The 21,891-nt window shown below is 56.5% G+C and overlaps 7 protein-coding genes across 7 annotated transcripts; 5 read left to right on the top strand and 2 right to left on the bottom strand.

Moving 5' to 3' along the window:
- Positions 1-411: 411 nt before the first annotated feature.
- On the top strand, positions 412-4,161 carry PG985_013597 (RNA-directed DNA polymerase from mobile element jockey; the record flags this gene model as incomplete). Its single annotated transcript, XM_066833363.1, has 3 exons — positions 412-2,928; positions 3,002-3,835; positions 3,910-4,161. 3 exons carry the CDS (start codon positions 412-414, stop codon positions 4,159-4,161), a joined length of 3,603 nt encoding a protein of 1,200 aa, XP_066678103.1.
- Positions 4,162-7,166: 3,005 nt separating this feature from the next.
- On the top strand, positions 7,167-8,111 carry PG985_013598 (uncharacterized protein; the record flags this gene model as incomplete). Its single annotated transcript, XM_066833364.1, has 1 exon — positions 7,167-8,111. One exon carries the CDS (start codon positions 7,167-7,169, stop codon positions 8,109-8,111), a length of 945 nt encoding a protein of 314 aa, XP_066678104.1.
- Positions 8,112-8,136: 25 nt separating this feature from the next.
- On the top strand, positions 8,137-9,404 carry PG985_013599 (uncharacterized protein; the record flags this gene model as incomplete). Its single annotated transcript, XM_066833365.1, has 2 exons — positions 8,137-8,655; positions 9,354-9,404. 2 exons carry the CDS (start codon positions 8,137-8,139, stop codon positions 9,402-9,404), a joined length of 570 nt encoding a protein of 189 aa, XP_066678105.1.
- A 1,144-nt stretch (positions 9,405-10,548) lies between these two features.
- On the top strand, positions 10,549-10,943 carry PG985_013600 (uncharacterized protein; the record flags this gene model as incomplete). The annotated part of the gene is made up of 2 exons (XM_066833366.1): positions 10,549-10,765; positions 10,852-10,943. The coding sequence occupies 2 exons, from the start codon at positions 10,549-10,551 to the stop codon at positions 10,941-10,943; spliced, it is 309 nt and encodes a 102-aa protein (XP_066678106.1).
- A 1,345-nt stretch (positions 10,944-12,288) lies between these two features.
- PG985_013601 (uncharacterized protein) lies at positions 12,289-14,467 on the top strand (the record flags this gene model as incomplete). The annotated part of the gene is made up of 2 exons (XM_066833367.1): positions 12,289-12,468; positions 12,614-14,467. The coding sequence occupies 2 exons, from the start codon at positions 12,289-12,291 to the stop codon at positions 14,465-14,467; spliced, it is 2,034 nt and encodes a 677-aa protein (XP_066678107.1).
- Positions 14,468-16,400: 1,933 nt separating this feature from the next.
- PG985_013602 (uncharacterized protein) lies at positions 16,401-18,040 on the bottom strand (the record flags this gene model as incomplete). Its single annotated transcript, XM_066833368.1, has 3 exons — positions 16,401-17,621; positions 17,726-17,803; positions 17,972-18,040. 3 exons carry the CDS (start codon positions 18,038-18,040, stop codon positions 16,401-16,403), a joined length of 1,368 nt encoding a protein of 455 aa, XP_066678108.1.
- Positions 18,041-19,634: 1,594 nt separating this feature from the next.
- On the bottom strand, positions 19,635-21,818 carry PG985_013603 (uncharacterized protein; the record flags this gene model as incomplete). Its single annotated transcript, XM_066833369.1, has 1 exon — positions 19,635-21,818. One exon carries the CDS (start codon positions 21,816-21,818, stop codon positions 19,635-19,637), a length of 2,184 nt encoding a protein of 727 aa, XP_066678109.1.
- Positions 21,819-21,891: the final 73 nt, after the last annotated feature.

A 21,891-nucleotide genomic window follows, 5' to 3' on the forward strand; every position in this document is an offset into this window, starting at 1 on the left:
CGACAGCCCGAGGGGCCAGCCCTGGTGTTCGGTAAGATGTCATCACGTGTGACACTTCCAATCCCGCTTCCTCGGCCAACCATAATCAGGCGTCACTGCTGCCTTCGTCCGTCACCCGAGGGTCAACAGGGAACGCTGACGTCCTTGCTTCGCCCTCACCTGCAGCCCTTTTCTCCACTACCGCCACACCTGCGTCATCCGAGTCAACATCCTCTAGAGTCCTTCGAGTCTCAACCACTTTCGTACCCCCGCCACAGTCATTTGCATCCGGTGTGCGTCTAGCCTCAAATTCCGAAAAGATGTCGCGCAAAAGAAAATGGGAAGCGGAGACGGCGCTATCCAAGGATCCCCTAAAGGCGCGTCAAGTCCCCCAAGTGATCAACGACAGCAAGCTTCGGAACGTTCAAGTCAATGTTATGGGCGCCCCCTGACAAATCATCCAGGACACTTCAGGTTTTGAGGAAGACAACCGAGGAGTTGGACAGACCTTGGGATATTATTGCCATCAACGAACCCCCTGACTCCTTTTCCTTCCTTACGGAGCGTTACGTCCCGTGGTATGGAACGACACAGCTCAGGGAAGAAGACCATCCATTCCTACCTGTTTCGAGACAGGAGGGGCGCAAGCAACGACATGCAAGTCTTTCCACGGCAGCTAGACCTCCCAAGTGTCTTGGCATCAAGGTTGCTTTCTATGTGGAACGTTCAATCACAGTCGGCGACTGGTATGTGACGGAGCCAGAGGGAGGTGATCCTAACCGTGGTTGTGTTGCCACACTTCACCTGAAGACCTCGAGTGGGGAGATCCATATCACGAATGTCTACAATCATGAGAACCGCGTGTGCATCCCTTCCCTCATGAAATTCCTCAGTGGAGATGGCTACGATTTGGTGGTTGGCGATTTCAATTTGCATCACCCACATTGGGAGGGTCACCACAAGTCAGCGCCATGTACGCCCAAAGCCCGAGAGCTGCATCTAGCCACTCAGGCGGCATCTATGAAGCTCTTGACACCGCAGGGTACCACGACGTTCAAGAAGACAGCTGGACCAGGTGGAACCCATTCAACCATTGATCTGGCGTTTGGCGCAGAAGAAATTCTGAAGAGACAGCCGGTTCACACGACTGATGACATATTCACACAAGATCATCTCCTGATGGATATTCAGCTGAGCATGGATGTTTCCCGCATCGCCCGTACCGTCTACCTCACAAGAAATCTAGACAAGGCAGCGCTCCGACAACTTGTCAAAGAATGGCTGCACAAACACTTCGGCCCACCCGAGCTCCTTGGTACATCGCACCCATTGAGATCAGCCCGCGACATTGACCAGTTCACGCGCTATCTCACCGAGTGCCTCTCTGTCCCATTCTATGAATTGGTTGAGAAGATTGAGATCTCTGCGACGAGGATCGTGAGGTTCGTCACGAACAACGTCAAACGTTATCAGGACCAAGAAGTCAAAGCACGAGCTGAGTACGACCTGAAGGGAGACATGGCCACATTCCTCAGATGGCGGACCGCGGCGTCTCTGCGAGCTTTGGTGGATCGAAAGCATCGAAGAGAAATGTGGAGGCGTCATGCATCGACCACCGGACGACGAGTTTCTACCATCTACAAAATGGTCAAGGGTGTGTCGAGAAGATTACGTCCCAAAGTATGTCCGCGCATGGGGCCACTTAAAGACGAACAGTCTGAAGTCCTTGTCCATGATCCTGCTGGGATTGTCGACCAATTTCTTTCCTCTCAGTTCGGCAAGGAGAACATTGGCCTGGCACCTACACCGTGCAGTTCTCTCCCCAGCAAGCAAACTGCGACGGATGATTCGATCGACGATGCAGTTCCTACCGTTGATCCTTCGGATATCAAGCTGATTTTGGCTAAACTGCGCTCGGGGGCGGCTATGGGGCCTGACGGTGTGCCGAATTTTGTTCTCAAGACATGTCGAGGTCAGGGTTCGGAAGCCTGTGGTGATCCTTTCTGGGAAATGATCATTGAGCCCTACCTCGCGCATCTATTCCAAGCTTGTTTGATGCTGGGATATCAGCCGAGTGCTTGGAAACTTGCCATCACCATCGCTCTACTCAAGCCTGACAAAGGCCCCCGTTCAACGCGAGCTTGGAGGCCGGTCGCTTTGCTACCTTGTACCGGAAAGGTCTACGAGAAGGTTGTCGCCAACATGCTCAAGGACATAGCCATCAAACACCAGCTCATCCCCCACAATCAGTTTGGGTTCGCAGGCAAGTCCACCGCTGCAGCTGTTGAAGCCATCGTGAATGAGGTTCATCGGGCATGGAACCGGACGTGCCGCGGAAAGGGGCACAGAAAAGGTTGGTTCGTGACCATCATGAGTCTCGACATACGAGGCGCGTACGACAATGTCCGGATTGAGGCTCTCATTGAGACGCTTCGTGCCAAGGGCATTCCAGCATGGCTGGTCCGTGCCATCGAATCCTTTCTACGGGGCCGAAGGACGACCGTCTGCATACCTGGGTACCAGTCCGGAGAGTACTACGTCAACATTGGTATTCCACAGGGAAGCCCTTTGTCTCCCATCCTCTTTCTGCTCTTCGCTTCGCCTCTTCTGGAGCGGTTTGACCAGAAGATCTTCCAGGGCGACTCTCTGAGCATTGCTTTTGTTGACGACATGTACCTGGTCGTCAGCTCGCCGTCACCTGAGAAGAACAATAGGATCCTTGCGCAAATGTTTCGCTACATACTTGAGTGGTCCGAGCCGAACGGAGTTCGATTCGAAGGATCAAAGAATCACGTCATGCATCTGCGAGACCCTAGGTGGCGCAAGGATCCAGTCTGCGAATCGTATCCGGAGATTGAAGGCATGTCGAAGGATTCAGTGTGTACCGTGATGAGGATTCTCGGTGTATTCATGGATCAGTATCTGAAGTGGGATGCCCATGTGGCCAACGTAAGTGCTAATCACGATCCTACTCCCGCTTCTGTACTGGAAGAACACGGCCAATTGACTTCTTTCCAGATAGTGGAGAAGGTGGACAAGGCCATGCGGCCGATCCTGGTACTCGCAAAGGTCCACATACGGCCTGTCCTTCGAACACGCGCGACACATGTACCTCTCGAAGGTCAGGACAGCAATGACATACTGCGCAGCCGCGTTCTACATGACTATTCAGAAGGATAGGCGCTTTCGGCCGATGCCTATCCAGTCGAGCGAATACCACATGCCGCCACGGTCAGCCTTCAACGGGAAACATATCGAGCGCCTGAGATCGTTACAATACAACTGCCTCCACGACATTACATCGGCCTTTCACGGCACTGCCAGTGCCGTACTAATGAACGAGCTGAACGTTGAAGACATAGGTGTGTGTCTTTACAGGTTGGCCGTCACGCACCGAGCTGCCTCGATCGACTCGGTTGAGTGGCAGCGGATGGAATCACGGCGGCAATCGCTCGGTACGATTACCAAGTACAAGCTGGCACGACATCCGTTCCAGGCATTGGGTATTGAGGCCAGGGCCGTTCGGGATGTTGCCTATGCCAGGTATGCCTCGGGCAACACCCGCGCGTCGGAGGACGAGAAACTCAAAGAGTGGAGAGACAGTCGCCATGTACGGCTGCACGAGATCCGAAAGCTGACCAAGGAACTGGCCAACCTGGAAATGTGCGAGCGGTGGTCAGACTACTGCATAAGGAGGAAGAAGGGGGGCAGGAGTGACACGGCCGCCACCCTCGAGATGTGGGATCCGGCATGCCTCAAGCTGTACCGCGGACTGTCACGCCCAGCGTGTGTCATGTTACTGTTCTGCCGGAGCGAGAACCTGCCAGTACGGAGGCGACTGTACGACATGGGCAAAGTAAGTCACATCTTCTCATTCCCCCACCCCCACCCGCCCCCCATTCCAACCAATAACCTTAACACCGTGCCCAGCTCGTGCATACCCCCACGTGTCAATGTGGCAGGGCGGACCAAACCATGCAGCACTTGTTCCTAGAATGCCTGCTTTTCGAGGAACAGAGGGATGCCTTCTTGCGCAGGGCAGTAAGCCCCAATCTGACCATGCGCTGTCTTCTCCGGGAGCAGAAGAACGTCCGGGCCGCGACGGCGTGGGCGATCCTGTTCTTTCCCCTTGACATGTTCAGCGGCGTCAGACAATACTTCCGATTCGTCCCGCCCACCTAATGCTCCTTCCTCATGGAACCTTCATTCTCTTCTCTCTCTTTCCCACACACACTCTCTCCGCGCGCGCGCTGTCTCTCTCTGTCTCTCTCTCTCTCTCTCCGTCTCTTTTCTTCATCTTTTCATCTCCCCCTCCTCGATGACACCGAGCGCACGACTTAGACCAACTCCCATATCGAATGGCAACCCATTCAAACTGTCTGTGTGTGTCCCCCATGGAGCCTGGTGGCTTCCCTTACGCCTCCATCCAGCGTCCCTCCCCCTCCCCCCTTCCCTTTGCAACCCATCATCGCCATGGCCCACGCTCTTGTCCCCGTCAGTCTTGCGTGCCTGAGCGCGCGACCCGTCCTGCGGAGGACGTTAATCTACCATTTGTGTTAAAAAGAAAATTTGTGTGAAGTAAGCACTCCCGCCCCGCAGCCCCCTCCTCTCCCCGACCGCAGGACCAGGTTAGTAGCTAACCAAACACACCCGTCACCTTGCTCAACAGACCTGTTGCCTTCCATGCGATAGACTAGATCAAGCAAGTACATGAGCGTAAGCGTCTTTCCCCCGTCCCCCGTCCCCCGTACCCCGTCCCCATTCCTGTCCACAAGCTTGAATGGCTTCCCTCCTCTGTCTCTCTCTCTCTCTTTTCGCTGACGCCCGGTTCGCAGCAACTGACTACACAGCAACCGACCAACAGCAAATCGATAGCAACATGTCCATCCAAGGACCACTCGCCAATCTCGGTTCGTATGTCGTTTCACTCGCACGGTAGATGAGATGCGTCGGCTGACTTGTTTTCCATGCCCTTCCAGGTTCATCTCCCGTCTATCGGTGACGGCCCTTTCCCTTCAATTGGCTGAGCCAATCCGCGATCTCATCGCATCGGCCTTCGTCGAGCTTGCCGTATGTATCTGTATTACCATAGTGGAGCTATCAGATTGGCGACCTAACCGTATAGCAAATCTAGCAGAAGCTCCGCGGTCTCCGGAGCCTTGTTCCCGTTTCGCATACGTACAAATACGCCTTCCATCGTCTGGTAGTCTCGATGGCGGTCTTCGCCGCCGTATGCCTTATATGCGACGTACAGGTCGCATACGTGAAGAGCTACGTACTGCAGCAGCTCGAGAGGCATACTACCAAGCGCGGTCTCGAGCACCTTGGAGTCGAGTTTACCAAGGGCGATGTAGTAATCGTGGAAATGGGGCTTCTTAGGAAGCTGGGTAAGTTAACTAACAGAATTCTGATGTTTGCATATGCGTGGAAGCTGATATACGTACAGAGTCTGGTCACCGGCGCAGCGGCGCCGGCCTTGTCGGAATTGTCAGAGGCGCGTAAGTACATCCTGTCGATATTACATCCCCTGTCACGTATTTCTAACCAACTATTCAGCCTCTGCGGGCGCGTGCGACATGGCGTCGTTGTTGTTGCTGGTGACTGCCATGGTGTGTGTGGGTGGGTGTTGAGATATAGATGGTATTGTGGGTGTATGGTGGTGTGAGAGGGATTGAAGGTAAGCTACCTGCCGAGATCTCTAGGTCTTTGGTCCCGCCAGCTGTGCTTACACTGAAAGCCAAGTGAGAGATGGCAACGTATGTGTATGTGTGTGCGATGGGAAGGAGAGATAAATCACAGGTCCCAAGGAGTAGGTAATCCATGATCCATCCGGGTGCCCTGTGGACGGGTACTAATTGTCGCTAGGCGTACATCGCGAGAACTTATACCTACCTTCGAAAGCTTTCTCCGAAAACCTGCGCAGAACCGGCATCTGCGTGCGCTGGGTTAGTACCCCCCCATCATGGTGATCTCGAGAAGCTGACTGACGTCGAAGCCGTGTGTAGTTTTGAGAACTTTGTTGCTCGGTGCGGTCAGTGATCCCGCCTCTGGCCTTGACCCCGCCCTTGTGTACTAACGGTTGCTGCAGAGCAATCTCCGATGGATCTTGGGCCCATGTGGTGCGAACGAGGTGCGTGTCGGTCGACTGACAGCTGGTTTGACGCCTTTTGCTACGGTACTGACAGACTTGTGGAGTGCAGTGGTTCCTTTCTCGATGGCTGGACATGATGCTATCGCGAGGTAGGTTCCCGCCCCACGTCCAGTGTGATGACGCCTTGTGCTGACTTCAGCTCTGCAACAGCCCCGGGTTTACCTTGAACCCTATGCCGTGGGGGATGACAAGGTACGTGAGAGATGACGGCGCCCTGCGCCCAGACCGATCACGTTTGCTAATTCGGAGCCAGTGGCTGTGGTCGAGGGTTGTGGCAGAAAGGGGGCTTGGCACTTGCTATCTGTTATCGGTAAGTCACGCCCACCCCCGATGGAGGTGCCGACGATTGAATCGAACTGACGGAGATGTGCCCGTGTAGCTGGAGGCTTGATTTTTTTAACTTTACCATTTGAGATACCCATTTGTCTTGGCACGGAGTCACTGCCAATTTGTGTTACCATCCATTTGTTCCTTACCACTTGTGTCAGCTGTACATAGTATATGCTAGAAAAAAATTCAAATAAATAATAGGGGACTCCGCCCCGAAAAAAAAAGAACCTGGCTGATGATGGCTGTACAATGAGAGCCAATGTGCGCGATGATGGGGTGAATGGAATGGGGCAGTCTGAAGTCAGAGTTTCGGCGGCTTTGGGCCAAACTCTGCGCACATCAGTGCTGTCTGGTGGAATTGGGTTATTCACGTGGGTTGGGGCGCCGGTTAGGAGCTGTGCTGTGCTCAATCCAGATCAGTCAATTGAATTTGATTGGCTGGATTGAGCTCTTAGGCACTCCTGATTGACTGCTTCTCCGATACAGTCACGCCGTCCTGGCTTTAGTGGAGAGCGCTCCAATTATAAATTGCCCCCGGGCGCACCTACAAGCTACAGCTCTTTAGGTCTAGGCCCCTACAACTTCAACTCATCCGCTCCTCCAAGTTGTCTTCTATCTACCAATCGCCAACTTCACCAACCCATCCCTCCTCAACAGTGTCTGGATCTTCTTGCCATCTAACCATCATTCTCCCACACTCCACACCATGTCGTCGGAATCTACTTTTCTTTGCCTTCCCCGCGAAATCAGAGACATCATTTACCGTGAATACGTCACGCTTGAGCATGGCTACGTCTACAACCCAGCTACTAACAAGCTCAAAGCCGGAGGGCCAATCCACCAGCCCCATCTGATGGCCCTCCAGTTTTGCTGCCAGCAAGTCGCCGCCGAGATGCAGGGCTTGGCCCTCAAACATAACACCATCAGGTTCTACACCGTCTGTTCCGTCGAGACCAAGCGCAGGGCCAACGCCCTGTTCAGCCTCATGAAAAACATGTGGAGCACTGAAGCCGAGCTGCTCCACCAAGCCCGTGGCCGCATCTCCCCCGAGGCCATGCAGCAGATGGCATCCCGGTTTCCCCAGCTTCAGCATGTCATTGAGAGGCTCAACACTCGTCCTGAGGGTCAGTATCCTGAAGGCGGGTGGTGCATTGTCTCCCTCCCGTGGGAGGCATTGCGGTACATCGAGACCAATCAATACGGCGAGGCATTGTCGGCCTACCGTAACTTCGTTACCTGCGCGTTACAGAGCATCCTCGCTCACCACTCTCCGGGCAGCTTGGATCCAACATGGCTGTCTCGTGCCAACCGAGTTCTGAGTATGTGCCACGAGCCATGGCTTATCCCGGAAGACGACGATGAGATTACCTGCCGCCGGCGACTTTTGTACCGTGATTTCGCGGGTCCCCGGGATACGGGCTTCAACTACAGGTTCTCCGCTGCGGCGGCGTGCATTCGGTTCCTTCGCTCTGTGCCCGACGCTCGAACGCACATGCGCCAGGTTGTTCTGGAAGAGGATCGCCCGGCGGTACCATTTGCCGAATGCCATGCACAAGGCCTTCTACCATTCCTTCGCGAGAACCCTCAGGTTACACGTGACCCGGCGTGCCAAGTTATGGAGGAACATATTTCAGTGTGCCGCGGACAATGATCCGGACAGAGCTTGCATGAAAAACATGGCGCAGAAACATCTATCAAAGTGGTCTGTTACGCCGGTTATTGCACGTTGGGTGGTTGAGCATCTAGACCTCCCCGAGGAATCTTTCACGCTCATCTTCGATGGCGACCCTATTCCTCAGCTAGCTGCCCAAATCTTCCATGAGGCAGTGAGCCGAGACCTGCAATGGGCCAGGGCCAGGTCTGAGGCGATTCGCCGGGGAATGGTGCCTGATGACAAGTACAAGGACAATGACTATTATAACAGTTGGCACAGAGAATATCGGCGTTATCCCCAGGCTATGACGGATATCATGGCGGGAAGAACTTCGCTCGTTCGTTTTAACTTCCCCCACGGGTACCTGGGGGATCCGGAAGAGATCATCGAAAAGATGCGTGGGCTACTGCCAACAGATCCCTTCGTCCCCGCCGATGACCCGGACGATGAGTGGCAATCCATATGGTTTTCTGCTTGGAGACTGGACACGGGCGATACTGATCTCAGCCCTGCAGAGGCCCAGCACATGGACCATTTTGAAGTGCGTTACGAAACAGCTACACCCCTGCCAAGCTGGTCAGACCTTGCTATGGAGAACGGGACCAACCTGGATAGTGAGGTTCTACGGGCAGACTACACCAGCGAAGGCTGGGATAGTCAGGACTGGACATTGCCCTTCACCAATGCTCGATAGGGCAGATTGCCGGCTCAACGAAAGCTGCCTCGTTGCTTCACTCCAGGGTTTCGGGTTACTTGGATCATTGAGCTAGTAGCACTTGGCACCACCAAATGTCGCGCGTGCCGGTCTTGCTCAAGAAGACACAAGTCGTTCTTCCCATCATACCAGCTTGCGGCGACGAATCGGCGCACCATCACACGCGACCTACTTGGCGACAGCACCGCCAGGCTACACCGAAGGGCTTCGGTAGTGCAGCAGGGTCAAGACACATGAGCCATGTACTGGTATGTGAGCACCATGGGATATAGGTAGATAGAATCGATGCACCAGCACACTGTAGACTAGATTGATCACCAATACACACTGCTCTCGACTCTTGACACGCGCTTAAACTACTTGTGAGTGAGATACGGGGCCGAGTGCTGACCGGTAACAGCGGCCCTAGCTCTGTAGAGGTATTACGGGACCAGGAAGAAACCCCATTCGGGACAGACGACTTTCTGACCGTTAGAATTGATTGAGTAAGGCCCAGAAGCGCGAGTCCCTGACCATGCACCCAGACTTCTCGGCAACGCGTCATCGCGACGGCGCCGGTGCAGGACGACGCGTAGAGCTGGGTTGGATTCAGTCTGCTGACGGTTGCTGCCGTAAGAAGCGAATCGCTCTACCGCCGGGGCAATGGCCACAATGCGCGACAAGATACTTGTAGAGCGGCTTGACTCGAGATAGAAGATGCCATGGATGTTCTTTCTCTGGTAGCGCAACGAGCTGAAACTTGGCAGGGAAGGTTGTAGGTAGTATGGAGTACATGTACCCGAGATATGCTTCTTTTTAGGGGGCCACTCCAAGTGGGCCAGCTGAATGCCGGGCTCGCAAGCTAATCTGCCTTCATCTCGTGGCCGATAAGGGGCTGCACCAGACTGGCACCACGCCCCATTGAGCCCACGGAGATTTGGAGATTCGCATAGTGCGTCGATTCCTAATTATCCATTTGGCTCCTGCCTATTACAGGCGATTTGTGTTGTTGGCTGCGCAGGTGCGCAGACTCCACGAGGATAGATGCAAACGACGGGCCAGGCTGATGCACCCTCTACCGCAGCGGCAGCCAAATGCCGCCGGGGCAAGTGAGGTCTTCTTCTTTGGCAACCGAAAGACGTGCACGAAACGTCGCGGTCGAGGGGGGCCCAGCAGGTTGGGACACTGTTCGGCCAAGAGTGGGACCGTCCTTGAAACCCGTCTCATCATTTTAGCTTAGGGGGCGGCTGCTTGGCTGCTCAGTACTGAGCGTACCCGCTTTTTATCCCCATCGCCGCGCCCCTTGGCGACACACTGACAGGAGCAGACGCCGCCAATCAGAATCCGCCGTTCGCAGTTCCCCTTACCCATTCCACGAGCTTCAGGGTCAGCCACTCTGTATGTATGTAGGAGCCACAACCCTGTCGGCATCCACACCTCCCCCAATTTTGGGCTCGGGCGTGGTAGCAGCAGGACCACCCCCGGCTTCGCCGCGATACCCGGACGATGCGATGCCATCTGGACCTCTCTGTATAAAGACCCGAGGCCGCCGCTGCCACCATGCTATGAGTTCTGAAGGAAGCATCTCATTCTCTCACTCCAGCTTATTTGACATAAGTTTTAATAATTTTTTTCCTTCAGGGCCGGCCTCTTCCATTACTACTACTCGTACAATCCACCGTCCACCAGCAACGACCATAATCCCCAGGCCAAAAACCACCGCCCTACCCCACCGTCAAGATGCAGTTCGCCATCCTCCCCGTCATCGTCGCCCTGGCCGGCCTCGCCAGCGCCGCCGCCACCGAGGGCCAGAGCGCCCCCCTCGCCCGCCGCCAGTCCAACGCCAACCGGCCCGTGCCCTCGGGCTCCTGCTGCGTCGCCAACACCAGCCTGAAGCAGGACTTCTGCACCGTCAACGGCCAGCAGGGCAAGTGCGTCCCCTCGGGCAGCGCCAACTGTAAGCACACCTCCACCCCCACCCCCCATCCCCCTTTTCTCGTCTTGGGAGATGGCCCGCGCGAAGAAGACTGACACGGTGTGCAGGCGGCGACCGTCTGACTTGCGTCGCCACCCAGAACCTCGTGTGCGACCCCAACCGCACCGAGCGCGGCCGCGAGTTCTGCCGCGAGAAGTAGGGAAGGCATGTCATCATCTGAGCTGGGATACATAGCGGGGCGTACGATTACATAGTAATGGAAACCATGTGCTCCCTGGAAATATGTGCTTGTGCTTCACATGCCGGTATCGAGGTTCCCGTGGTGCAATTTCCCACGTGTAAAGAAACGAAGTGAGGTTTGTGCTATCCGTTTTCAGCAATGGTCACGCCATGCGAGTGGTGCGGAAACGACTACGAGAGAGCGGCAACGCACGACGGGCAGTCTGGATCCTCATTTCGGGCATCGTACCGGCTCGCTCGAAAAGTCGGTCAGGCTGCCACCGTTCACCATTGCTTTATCGGCAATCTTGGCCGCCGAAGACGTCGCTCAGATCGTGACCGACAGATCGCCACCTTCCCAGCCTTTTCTTGACACCCCATACCAACGACGTTCCCATCATGACTCGATGCGTCCTAACGCTGCTCATGTTTCCTAGCCCGGTACTTTGCCCAGAGACATTCATGACATCGCACGGCTGGCGGCGTATCGCGGCTCTGGACGTGAGGCCGATGCGCAGCGGCAGGCGCATGCAGTCCCTGGGGCACGACATGCCTCTTGGGGCTTGGTCGAACCTCGTTATATTAGTGCTTTGGTCTGCTCCTGCCCACGAAGACGGACACCCAACGAGCAATATCAACACAGGTATGATGGAGACCGGTAGTGCCGCTGGTGCCCTGCGATGCCCATTAGTATTGACTCCACCGAACGGCGTATCATGCTCTTGCATGGTCTACCCTAGATAACACGAGGACCAGGATTCCCACGAAATAGCATAACCAACGCGCACATCTTTGAAAGTTGCAAATGCAGATTGCTCGACATTGGCTGACGATAAGATATACCTCACGTAGAGAGGCACGATATCATATACTTTACGACTATTGTATTGCATCTAAATGATTTGCACTTCGCTCAGGGGTTAACTGGTTTCGACAACACTGGTTCTCGACAAGTAGCTGCTCACTCGGGTCGTTTAATTGCAGGGTCATATCCAGATATATAGAAAAAGCGAACCTTGTATGCAAGATTGGACGTCTTGATTGACCAGGGGATCCAATCAAGGCCTCTTGACTAGCAGTGATGCTCGCAATCGGGGACAAGAGAAAGCAATTATGGCGTCATGACATCTGGGGTCGTTTCAAGGTTTAGCTCCGTGGGGGCCCGGGCGTTCTGCCCGGGCAGGAGGGATTGCAGGTAATTGCCGGCGGGGCGCAGAGAAAAACATCGCGTCGGGCAGCAAACCGCCCGCCCGACCTTCGACCAAAAGCGATGACGGGCACCCAATCACCACCCCCGATAATACTACTCTTTTGACGAGGCAATCATGGCGTCTTCCCCGGCCGACAGCGACAGGAGCCAGCAGGACGAGCTCCTGCGCGAGCACATCAGCCGGTCGCTGGTGGAGCAGCTGAGAAACTCCAATTTCGACTGGACCGCCCTCCAGAGCTTGCAGAACCCGGTCCTGCGCATTGAGGCCTGCCTCGAGGAACGTCCCACCCACCTCGTCCGCCAATCAACGCCGGGCATGGTGGTTTCGGTAGCACATCCCTCTCCAATCATGTCGTGTCGTTTCCTTTGGTGTCTTGAACTCTCTTCCCGCCGAGGGGCTGTGGTATTCGTAGCTAATCAATCGTGCACACCGCCCGCAGCATTTTGTGGACCTGTCGGGCATCGCGAGCATCCAATCGCCGTCGCCCGTGGCCACCTCGGCTCCCACGCCCAGCGCGCCCAGCAATCCGGACTCGCCAGCCCTGGCCAAGCCGCTCTCTTCGGCCTACGAAGAGCGTCAATTGGCGACCCCAGCGGAACCGGAGCGCGTCGCAGCCGTATCGGAAGAGCTGTCCTCGGCGGGCAACTCGCGCAACGCAACCCCTGAGCCGTCGCCCGAGAGCAGTCAGCGGAAGGACCTGAGTGGGCTGCGGCCCGCCAAGGTCAACGCGGCGTCGGTCGAGGCCGAGGCGGACAGTCAGCGGCAGATCCACAGCGGCGACAAGTTCCCCAAGCGCCGCAAGGTCAAGCCGGTGGGACACTTCCTGAAGCCCTCGACCCTGGACAAGCTCATCGGCGGTATCTGGGAGCAGATCCACGGCGACATCGACCTGAGCCCGCGGCATCTGCAGGGCCCTTGGCAGATCGACAACCAGAATGGGCAGGCCAGCAACCAATTGACCGTGACGCCCAGCCATCAGGGGCAACAGGGCGACGTCGCGCGCTCGGCCAACCGCCCCGGCGGCTCCTTCAGCCAGAGCAACGCCTTCTGCCGACAGGTGACGCAGGCGAGCCGGGCGTGCCGGTCGGTGGAGGTGATTGTGCAGGCGCGGTGGGTGGAGCACTTCGAGGAGTACGTGGACAGCTGCGCGGGGGCGAACCCGTCGGTGTCGCGGACCAAGCACAACAAGGCGGCGATCCTGCAGGCGTGCGCCGACTTTGGCTGGTCGGAGAAGGAGCTGCGCAACAAGATGTACATCTGGCGGGGCTACAAGGAGATCAAGGACGCCGGCGGCTGGACCACGCTCATCTTCTCGGGCATGGGCATCTACCGCTTCTGCAAGTACCGCGTCGGCTTCGACCACGACAGCCTCGCTCGCCTGCGCAGTCTCCGCCCCGCCCTCGAGGTCGCCGCCGACACCCTGCACCCCCACTGGCGCCAGCTGCTCGCCGTCGTCGGCGAGTCGCCCGCCCGCCTCTACGGGGGGCACCCCCACGACTGGGTCGTCGCCCTCGACGGCACCGCCCCCGTCCCCCTGCGCAACACCTACCTCCAGTGGGACCCGGACTTCACCTACCGCCAGATCGACGAGTCCGTCATCGACCACGCCGCCTGGGGCTGCGACGACCCCCGCTGGACCCCGCCGACGGGCCCCGCGGCCGCGGCCATGATGCGGCGCGGCGGCGGGGCGGGACTCGAGGTCCTGCCCACCTGCGAGACCTGCGGCAAGGAGCAGTCCGACGACTGGAAGCGGAATACCTGCTACTGCTTCCCGACCCTGTTCGGCTGCGCCAAGACGAACCCGAGCCCCGTGCTCGTGTTCCGGACTCCGGACGGCCGCAACAACGGGCTGCTGGCTCTGTGCGCCTTTGAGCGCGGCGCCCCCGTGGGCGAGTTCGTCGGGCTCGTGACGCGCGGGTACCAGGACGTCGACGTCTTCGAGAGCAGCCTGACGACCCCGTCTTCTTCGACGTCCCCCTACGCCGCGGGAGGCGGCGGCGGCGGCGGAGGGTCGTCGTCGTTGGGGTCGGGGGGCGCGGGGCGGACGGAAAAGTACCAGATCTGGCAGGGCCGGCAGGGCAACTTCACCCGCTTCGTCAACCACAGCTGCAACCCCAACGCGCAGTACCACCGCTTCACCTGGATGAACACGCAGCGCGTCATCCTCGTCAGCAAGGGCATCGAGGCCGGCGCCGAGGTCACGGTCGACTACGGGGACAAGTACTGGAAGGGGCTCGACAAGAAGTGCCTGTGCGGCGAGAGCTGCTGTCGGTATCGCAGGACAAATATGTAGTGGGGGGTGTGGGGTGAGGTGATCGTGAGGTTGGGGTGTGGTGTGGGGTTTGCAGAAAGAAAGAAAGGCATGAACAGGACAGTACATTCAGCGATAACAGCGTTCTCTCATCCTTGTTGAATATGGCATACAGGAGCCCAGGGGATTAAAACGAGTAACTTATTGAAATTCATACCAAATTGGCATGGCAATATGGAGCAGGTAGGAAAGTAATGAAATAGGAAAAAGATGAAGAAAAAAAAAGACGACGCGAGCAGGATTCGAACCTGCGCTCCCGAAGGAAATAGATATCTAGAATCCTTTGCTTGATTCAAGTCTATCGCATTAGACCGCTCTGCCATCGCGCCGTATGTGCAATGATCAGGGCTTTTAATACCGATCTGGACTTTGTTGGGCTTTATATAGTACCCACCATATATGGGCGTTCGTTTGCATCCGGCAGGCGCTATTGTGCTTCATGGGGTATGATGCTGTAGGGGCTGGTGCAGTAGCTATGGTCTGGTTCAAGCATCTTCGATGAAATAGACAATGATGCCAGTTCTTACCCTTGTAATCTGCCTCTGAAGACGTCCCAACCCGGCGAAGCATATCCCCGCCAGCGTGTTGTTTGTCAGGGGCATGAATAGGGAAAACAAGCCAACCCAACAACAATCAAGGAAACATTCCTTCGCCACCACGTATTTGAACTGTTCCATTTCCCGACACTGTCCCCGTAAACCAGGTAGAGATCACTTCCTACGACCTATATCATATACATCCAATCACCCGTACCAGCATCAGCATCAGCAGTGCCACCAATGAGGGAAACGTTACTTACCACCGCCCGTAGCCTTCCGTAATATCACATCACCAGTCAATGAGCCCCTGGAGAGTTCCCCACCAAACGAGAAAAATAGCAAAACCGAAGAAAGCAACAGCAGGATGTCAGAGAACCTCGATCCATACAGTTACGCAAGCGACAGTTATCTAGGCGCCTATCTGGTGTCTAAGAGACCGAGGCAATCTCGCGAGGAACAAGCAAAGGAGGAACAGGCCAAGGAGGAAGCGAGAAGAACTACAAATAACAGAATATCCGCCACCCCTAGCTCCTCGTCCCCCAAAACAGGTAGTAAGAAATCCTCCGCAACTCTGAGCGGGTCAGGGTAGGCATGTATCTGTTTATCGTGGAAATATAGGGGGAGCAGGAGAATGTCGAGTTTCGATCACACACCAAGCAGATTTGACAGCGGACGCCTGAATGTCATGAGAGACAAAAATTCAATACCTGGTCGCGATGGTCCGGAGGCTTGGTGTGTGCTCCTTTTGATAGACATCTTCGTATCCCAACCGAAGTACCCCCTTGTCTGCAAAACTTTTTGGATCGAGCCCATCGTACCCTGTGGCTAGCCACTACTGGATTAAGATGCGGACTGGTATAACACCGGGCAATGCAAGGGATACGATGTGTATTAGCAGAGTAATATCCTGCACTACACATCCCAACCAGATTTGAATGCATCTGGGCAAGCAAGCAGCATGAGCCAGCCAGCCAGCTCTCCTGTGACTGTGTCAAAGTAGATGTTGCATGATCGGCATTTGTTAATGCCCGCGTGTGAGCGTTCAACCAGCAGCTTAGAATGTCGTCCGGCATCTCAGCGGGACGGATAAGATCATCGACGATGATTATGTGACATGCCGGATTTTCGATAGCTTCAGCACACGCCTACCGTGCCCCCACGTAAACTGAAGCCTTATGTAGCAGTTCATTATTATGATGTGCTTACAGGTATATAAACAAAACCAAACGACTGTGCTGAACTCCCATTCCGGATCCAATTCCCGAAACACCGTAATCTATGCAATGTTGTCCAAACACGTACGCCGTATCGCTCCCCCGAACGACGAACTCTATTACTCCATTCCCCCCTATTTCTCCCTTCTCGTATGCCGTCTATCAGTTTGCGACCTTGTCGCTGTTCCTGCCAACAGTGCTGGGGCTGTCAAGCGGAAGATCCTCGTCGCGCAGCAAGCGGTTGCCCTCGGCGTCCTCGTCGTCGCTCATCAGGCCCTCCAACTCGAACTCCTGGGCGTCGCGAACGGGCACGTGGCTGTTCAAGCCCTGCCCCAGGCGGCCGTTACTGCCAAGGTCCTTGGTCGGCACGGCGGGGTTCGCGTTCTGGTCGTACAGGTTGATGAGCATCATGGAGAAGAGGAAGATCAGGAACGCGATCGAGTATAGGATCAAGATGTAAGCCACGTGGTCCATGCTGGAGTTCTCAATGAGTTCCATCTGCTCCTCAGTGGCGGCCATGAAGAGGGTGCCCGAGGCGTACAGGAGGAAGACGGAGATGTACTGGAAGTTGCGGACCGGGCTACCGTCTTCCGGCACGCCGTCCATGGACACGAAGGAGATCTCGATGATGCGCGAAAGGCCGGCGGCCATCAGGGTGTAGCCAAATATCTTGTGGACCTGGGCGCTGGTCATCATGTGCTGAGGGTGTGCGCTCATGGCCCAGCCGGTGATGAGCAGGACGAAGCCGGGAATGAAGTTGCGCTGCGGGCGGCCAGTGCGGTCCCTGGACAGCCAGACGCCAACAAGGCCGGCGCACCACCAAACGACACCCATTGTCGTATGCTGCCAGTCGTTCTCCACCCATGCACCTCCCCAGCGGTGTTCGGTAAAGGTGTTGACGCATCCCCACGAGGCGATCATGGCGGAGTCGAAGAATTCCTGGGAGCGACCAGTACGGCGGAGCCAGACCTGGCCCACCAGCAGCACGAGGACAGACAGAATACCGTAGGCGATGAAAGAGCTGCCCATGATGTAGTGGGCCAGGCACTGGCCGAGATGATCACCGTGGCAGAAGCCCAATGTCGCAATTCCACCGAACACCATCTGGGTCCAGGCGAGGACCGGCATGGCCTTTCCCAGGATGCTGTGTCCCAGCTTCACAAAACGCCGCACCTTTCCATGAATTCCCTTTTCAAGATGCAATTTCAAGTATATTCCCATGGCGACCTGGCCGAGCAGCATGAACATCAAGGGAGTGGCGAATATGGAGTGGATGTTGGACCCGAACTCGCGGCCGCCGTGCATGTGGCCGAGGAAGTATCCGAGCAGCGCCAGGACGCCGCTGAGGGTTTGTACGGGGACGTGCCAACGGCTTTTAACAATCTGTCGGGGTTGGCGCGAGTGTTAGAATAAATGCCAAACCCAAACGAGCCAATTGCGGGCAGAGACAGAAACAAGGGAGCGGATGAACGGCAGGAGTAACGTACGCCAAGGACCATGCCCACAGGGAAGATGACGCCCCAGGCGATCATCTGAATGAAGATGTGAACCCATAGTGTTGTGTCCTGCATAGTTCTGTCAGTAAATCGGTCGGGTACTAGTAAGCTGCGTCGCCTGTCCGGGAACCGCCAGAGCTATCGTGCCAACGCTGGGCGGACCGAAAGAATTGGAACGATCTGCAGTTGTGCTGCGTTGCGTTCAATTGAATCGATTCTGGGAGGAATTGCACGCACAATAGGGTCGTCCGAGACGGTTTTGCCTTCGGGGATATTGTTGGAACTGTGGTCGTGTCCCAGCGCCATTGGAGCGGTCGCGAGGCCCAGCAATAGCAATAAGCTTAATCTTGGTAATGTAGATGGGACGTGAGAGAAGGAAAGTCGGCCCACGGATGGGCGAGCAATGGAAGCCATCGTACGACGAGAGCCCTTCCCCAGAGCTGGGCCAGAGCTGGGGTGCCACGGGCGAACGAAAACTGCCTGTTGGTCGCGGCGCGATGGGACGCTGGCCCCCTTGTTTCGTCGTTGCAGCGGCGGGGCGTGCTGGGGTGTCGCAATCGCCTGTGACTGGTTGGAGGCGAGGCCGCGGCGAAACGCTCCTGGAAACGTTGATAGCTCGTCGCAGGTGGTTTTGAGATCGTGAGCTCGGATGCGTCTGTGGATGGCAAACAGAAAAGAGCAAAATTTGGATAGACAGGCAAATTGAAAGCTATTGATCGATGGATGCAATCAGAATAACGTGGACGGCTGGCTGCTGACAACAACCCCAACCTGAAATCCGAAATGGCCGCCGCTAACTGACTTGCAGCTGCTCATGACACTTCGAGGAACCCAGCTCATCGGGAGCCCATTCTGCCGCTAAGCAGGACCCAGTCTGACCCGCCTCTCCCGGGGGACTCAATCAGAGGGATCTGATTGGGCACTAATCTCGATTCGAGGCCCCCAAATCAGCGCAAAAGGAAGCTCCAGCCTGGAAGCTCGACCACCCCCGCGTACGTGGACTTCGGCTATCTTTGCACGTCTCGTCTCGTACCAGTGCTGAGTCGCAGAAAAACAAAATACTGCTCAAAACATCGTCCAGCACCTCATTTTACCGGTGTGCATTGATACCAAAATCAAAACAATGTTTTATTTTCATCATTAGAAAGCAATACTGCACACATTTGGTGATTCGATGCCTTGGTGTAGTCCTCATGGGCGCCCTCAATCCGGAAGCCTCGGGTACTCTGGAACTGGGACGAAGGCTTAAAAAGGGATCCTTACAGTTTGGGGCTGGCCCCGGGGCTCAAGTGACTCTGCACGTCGCCTCTTTGGTGGATAGAAAAGGGACGCGCATGCCATCAACCGCGCCTCTTAAATGTGTCTTCTATATACACTCCAGTAAGTTATGTGCATCTTGGATGTTAAATAGTGCTTGTGAAGGTGGCCCGCAAATCCGCACCAGACGACCATCTGACACCCACAATTGACGAACTATTTCTCTCCACCAAGCACGCCGTCGAGAGCGGCCCGACAAAGCAAGTGCCATCTCCCGACCACACCTACTGCTTACCGCGCTGTAGCTTGATGATGAACTTGCCGAACGGCCTTGGCACGCATAGACAGCTCCGGTGTTCGACAGCTTGATGCCAGTTTCTTCCTTGGCAATTGAAGACCGTGGCAACATCAATGCCGAACACCACCAACCGAGCCCAAACAATGTGCCGCCCCTATTGTAGCTGATGCACCTCCGTCGCGGTGTTTCTTGGACGCTCGGACCCGACGAGCCCAGGCCCTCAAACTTTGCGTAGCCGGTTTCAAAAACGCCTTCAGACAACATCACCTCAAACATAGCGCGCAACTGGTTGGTGATGGATTTCTATATTTACGCCGAATTGGAGCATGAATCCGGATTGTCGCTTCAAGCGAAGTCAAAATCCGGCAATATCGAATCCCAATCCATATCCAATTCGTAGCCCCCCATACCCAGCCCCTGATCCCCATCCTCCCCCGTGTCCAAAGCGACGGCATCCTCCGCACCCTCACCATTCCCTTTTCCTCCCGCCCCCCTCCTCAAACACAACAACCCATAACAGTGCCCCAAACTATCCCGCGCCGCCCGCGCGACCGCCACCTCGACCGACGACGACTCCTCCCCGCCACCGTCCCCCTCCCCCTCCTCGACGGCCTCGACCTGCGCCAGGATCATGCACAGAAACATGTGCCCCTTGACGTTCGTCTCGCCCAGCCGGACGCGCTCCTCCGAGAGCGCAATCAGGTCCCGCACCGCCCGCTTGGCCGGCGCGCGGTGCGGGGCGTGCCGTGCCAGCGTGCCGTCGAGGCGCTGCTCCTGAACGCGCGTCAGCAGGTCCAGCGTGAGGGCCGTGATGGCGCCGCGGACGCCGGCGCGGAAGAGGCCGCCGCCCAGGGCCGTCAGCCGCGCGAAGAAGACGCGGGAGTCGTCGTGGTCGTCGTCACTTTCGTTTGCATTGTCATCATATGGCTGCGTCAGCGCGATGGCGGTGTCGGTGCTTAGCTTGAGTGAGTAGTAGTACATCGGGTTGGTGCGCGCCTGGTTGCTGAAGGAGTAGTGCAGCGGGATCATGAAACGGCGGATCAGGTAGTCGAGCATGTTCCTGTGGACTGTCGTGGCGCCGCGCATATTCTTCGTTGCGGAGTGGGCGGTGCGGACGGCATCGGTCAGCTGGGCGCTCAGATCCAGAGCATGCTGGTAGGTGAGATCGGAGTGCAGCCCGTTCAGCTGTTGGACGATGCGGAGGCGCACGGGCAGTGTCTCCAGTAGAGTTATCTGTACCGTGGTCGATGTGAAAACGTCTTTTGGGTGAGGCTGGATAATCGTGGTGCACTCGTCCAACTCATCATCATTGATATTGGCGGGCGGCTCGGCGTCGAAATCATCCATTATGATCCGGGGCGGCATCGCCGAGTCTAGGGCAGCTTGGACAGCCAGATCGAGGATGGTGGCCCACAGCCGCCGACGTAGTTCAGCCTCCAGACATGGCATGTCCAGCAGGAGGTGTTTGGGGTCTCGATGCAGGCCCAACTGCATGCCCGCGTGTATGAGAGATCCCATGGTCACCCATACCGTGTCTCCCCCAATGGAGAAGATCTGTCTTGCAAGTATGGTGAGGCACTGTATCTGAAGCCCCGTAATGCCGATACGGCCCTTTTCCAGCGGACCGCCCAGCCAGGTCTCGGCTTCGTAGATGCACTGATGGGCCGACTCCGTGTTGCTAATGCTAGCGTCCCTGGACCCGTGATCGTAGAGACTTGATCCGATGCTCATGACCAGGAGCACCTTGAGCCGCAGATCGGACGCAACCCCCTCGGGATCATCCCAAAACCGACGGTAATCCTTCCAGAACGACGGGACATGCAGAATGCGGTGCGTTGACTCGAAGGCGGCAAAGTACAGGTTGACCATCGTGTCGACCGTCTCTCGGCGAGGGAGTGCGGCTCCAGACCCGCCGAAATGAAGACCTCGAGTGGGCCTACGGGTCTTGAGCTCCTTGGCTATACTCTTGCATTGCCGGAGGAAGCCGGCCGATTGCGAGACTAGCTCCGCCGCCTTGGGCCGCCGGAACGAAGCGTTCCCACTGTCTCTGCCGGTGATCTCGCTGAAGCAAGCAATAATGGCCGCGAATTCTTGCGCCGTGCTAATTTTGCGACTTTTGCCCTGGTCCCTCGACTTGTTCATGATGACCTGCCATTCCTGGGTTACTAGGGCACTGTTACCTTGGTCGACAGAGGCGGGAGTGGGAACAGCACGGACTTGCTCTGTGCCAACTGCAGAGGCCTGAGGCGGCGTGCTACCGAAGTGCTCCTCCACAACAGGCGAAACGTGAGCACGCCCGGCCGGTGTGACAGCCGCGGAAGGAGGGTGAGGTTCGGGGTCTCCGCCGTGGCGTTGGTAGGTGCATCTCCTCTGATGGTGCACACAGTGCGCACAAGGGCTCTTATGATCACACCGAATCTTGCGACGTCGACACTCTCGACACGACAGTATCGGCCGACCACGTAGGCGCAGCGACTGTCGCCCGAGTGGCCAAGCGTGGGGCTCGGGCTGGGGCGGTGCATTCTCCATCCCCACCAAATGGTACCAAGTTTACATGAACAAGTTGGTTGATTGTCGGCCTTGGGTTTCTTGGCTCGTACAA

This window comes from Apiospora marii (genome assembly GCF_038362585.1).
Source record: "Apiospora marii strain CBS 49790 chromosome Unknown utg000011l_segment0_segment0, whole genome shotgun sequence".
Classification (NCBI taxonomy): domain Eukaryota; kingdom Fungi; phylum Ascomycota; class Sordariomycetes; order Amphisphaeriales; family Apiosporaceae; genus Apiospora; species Apiospora marii.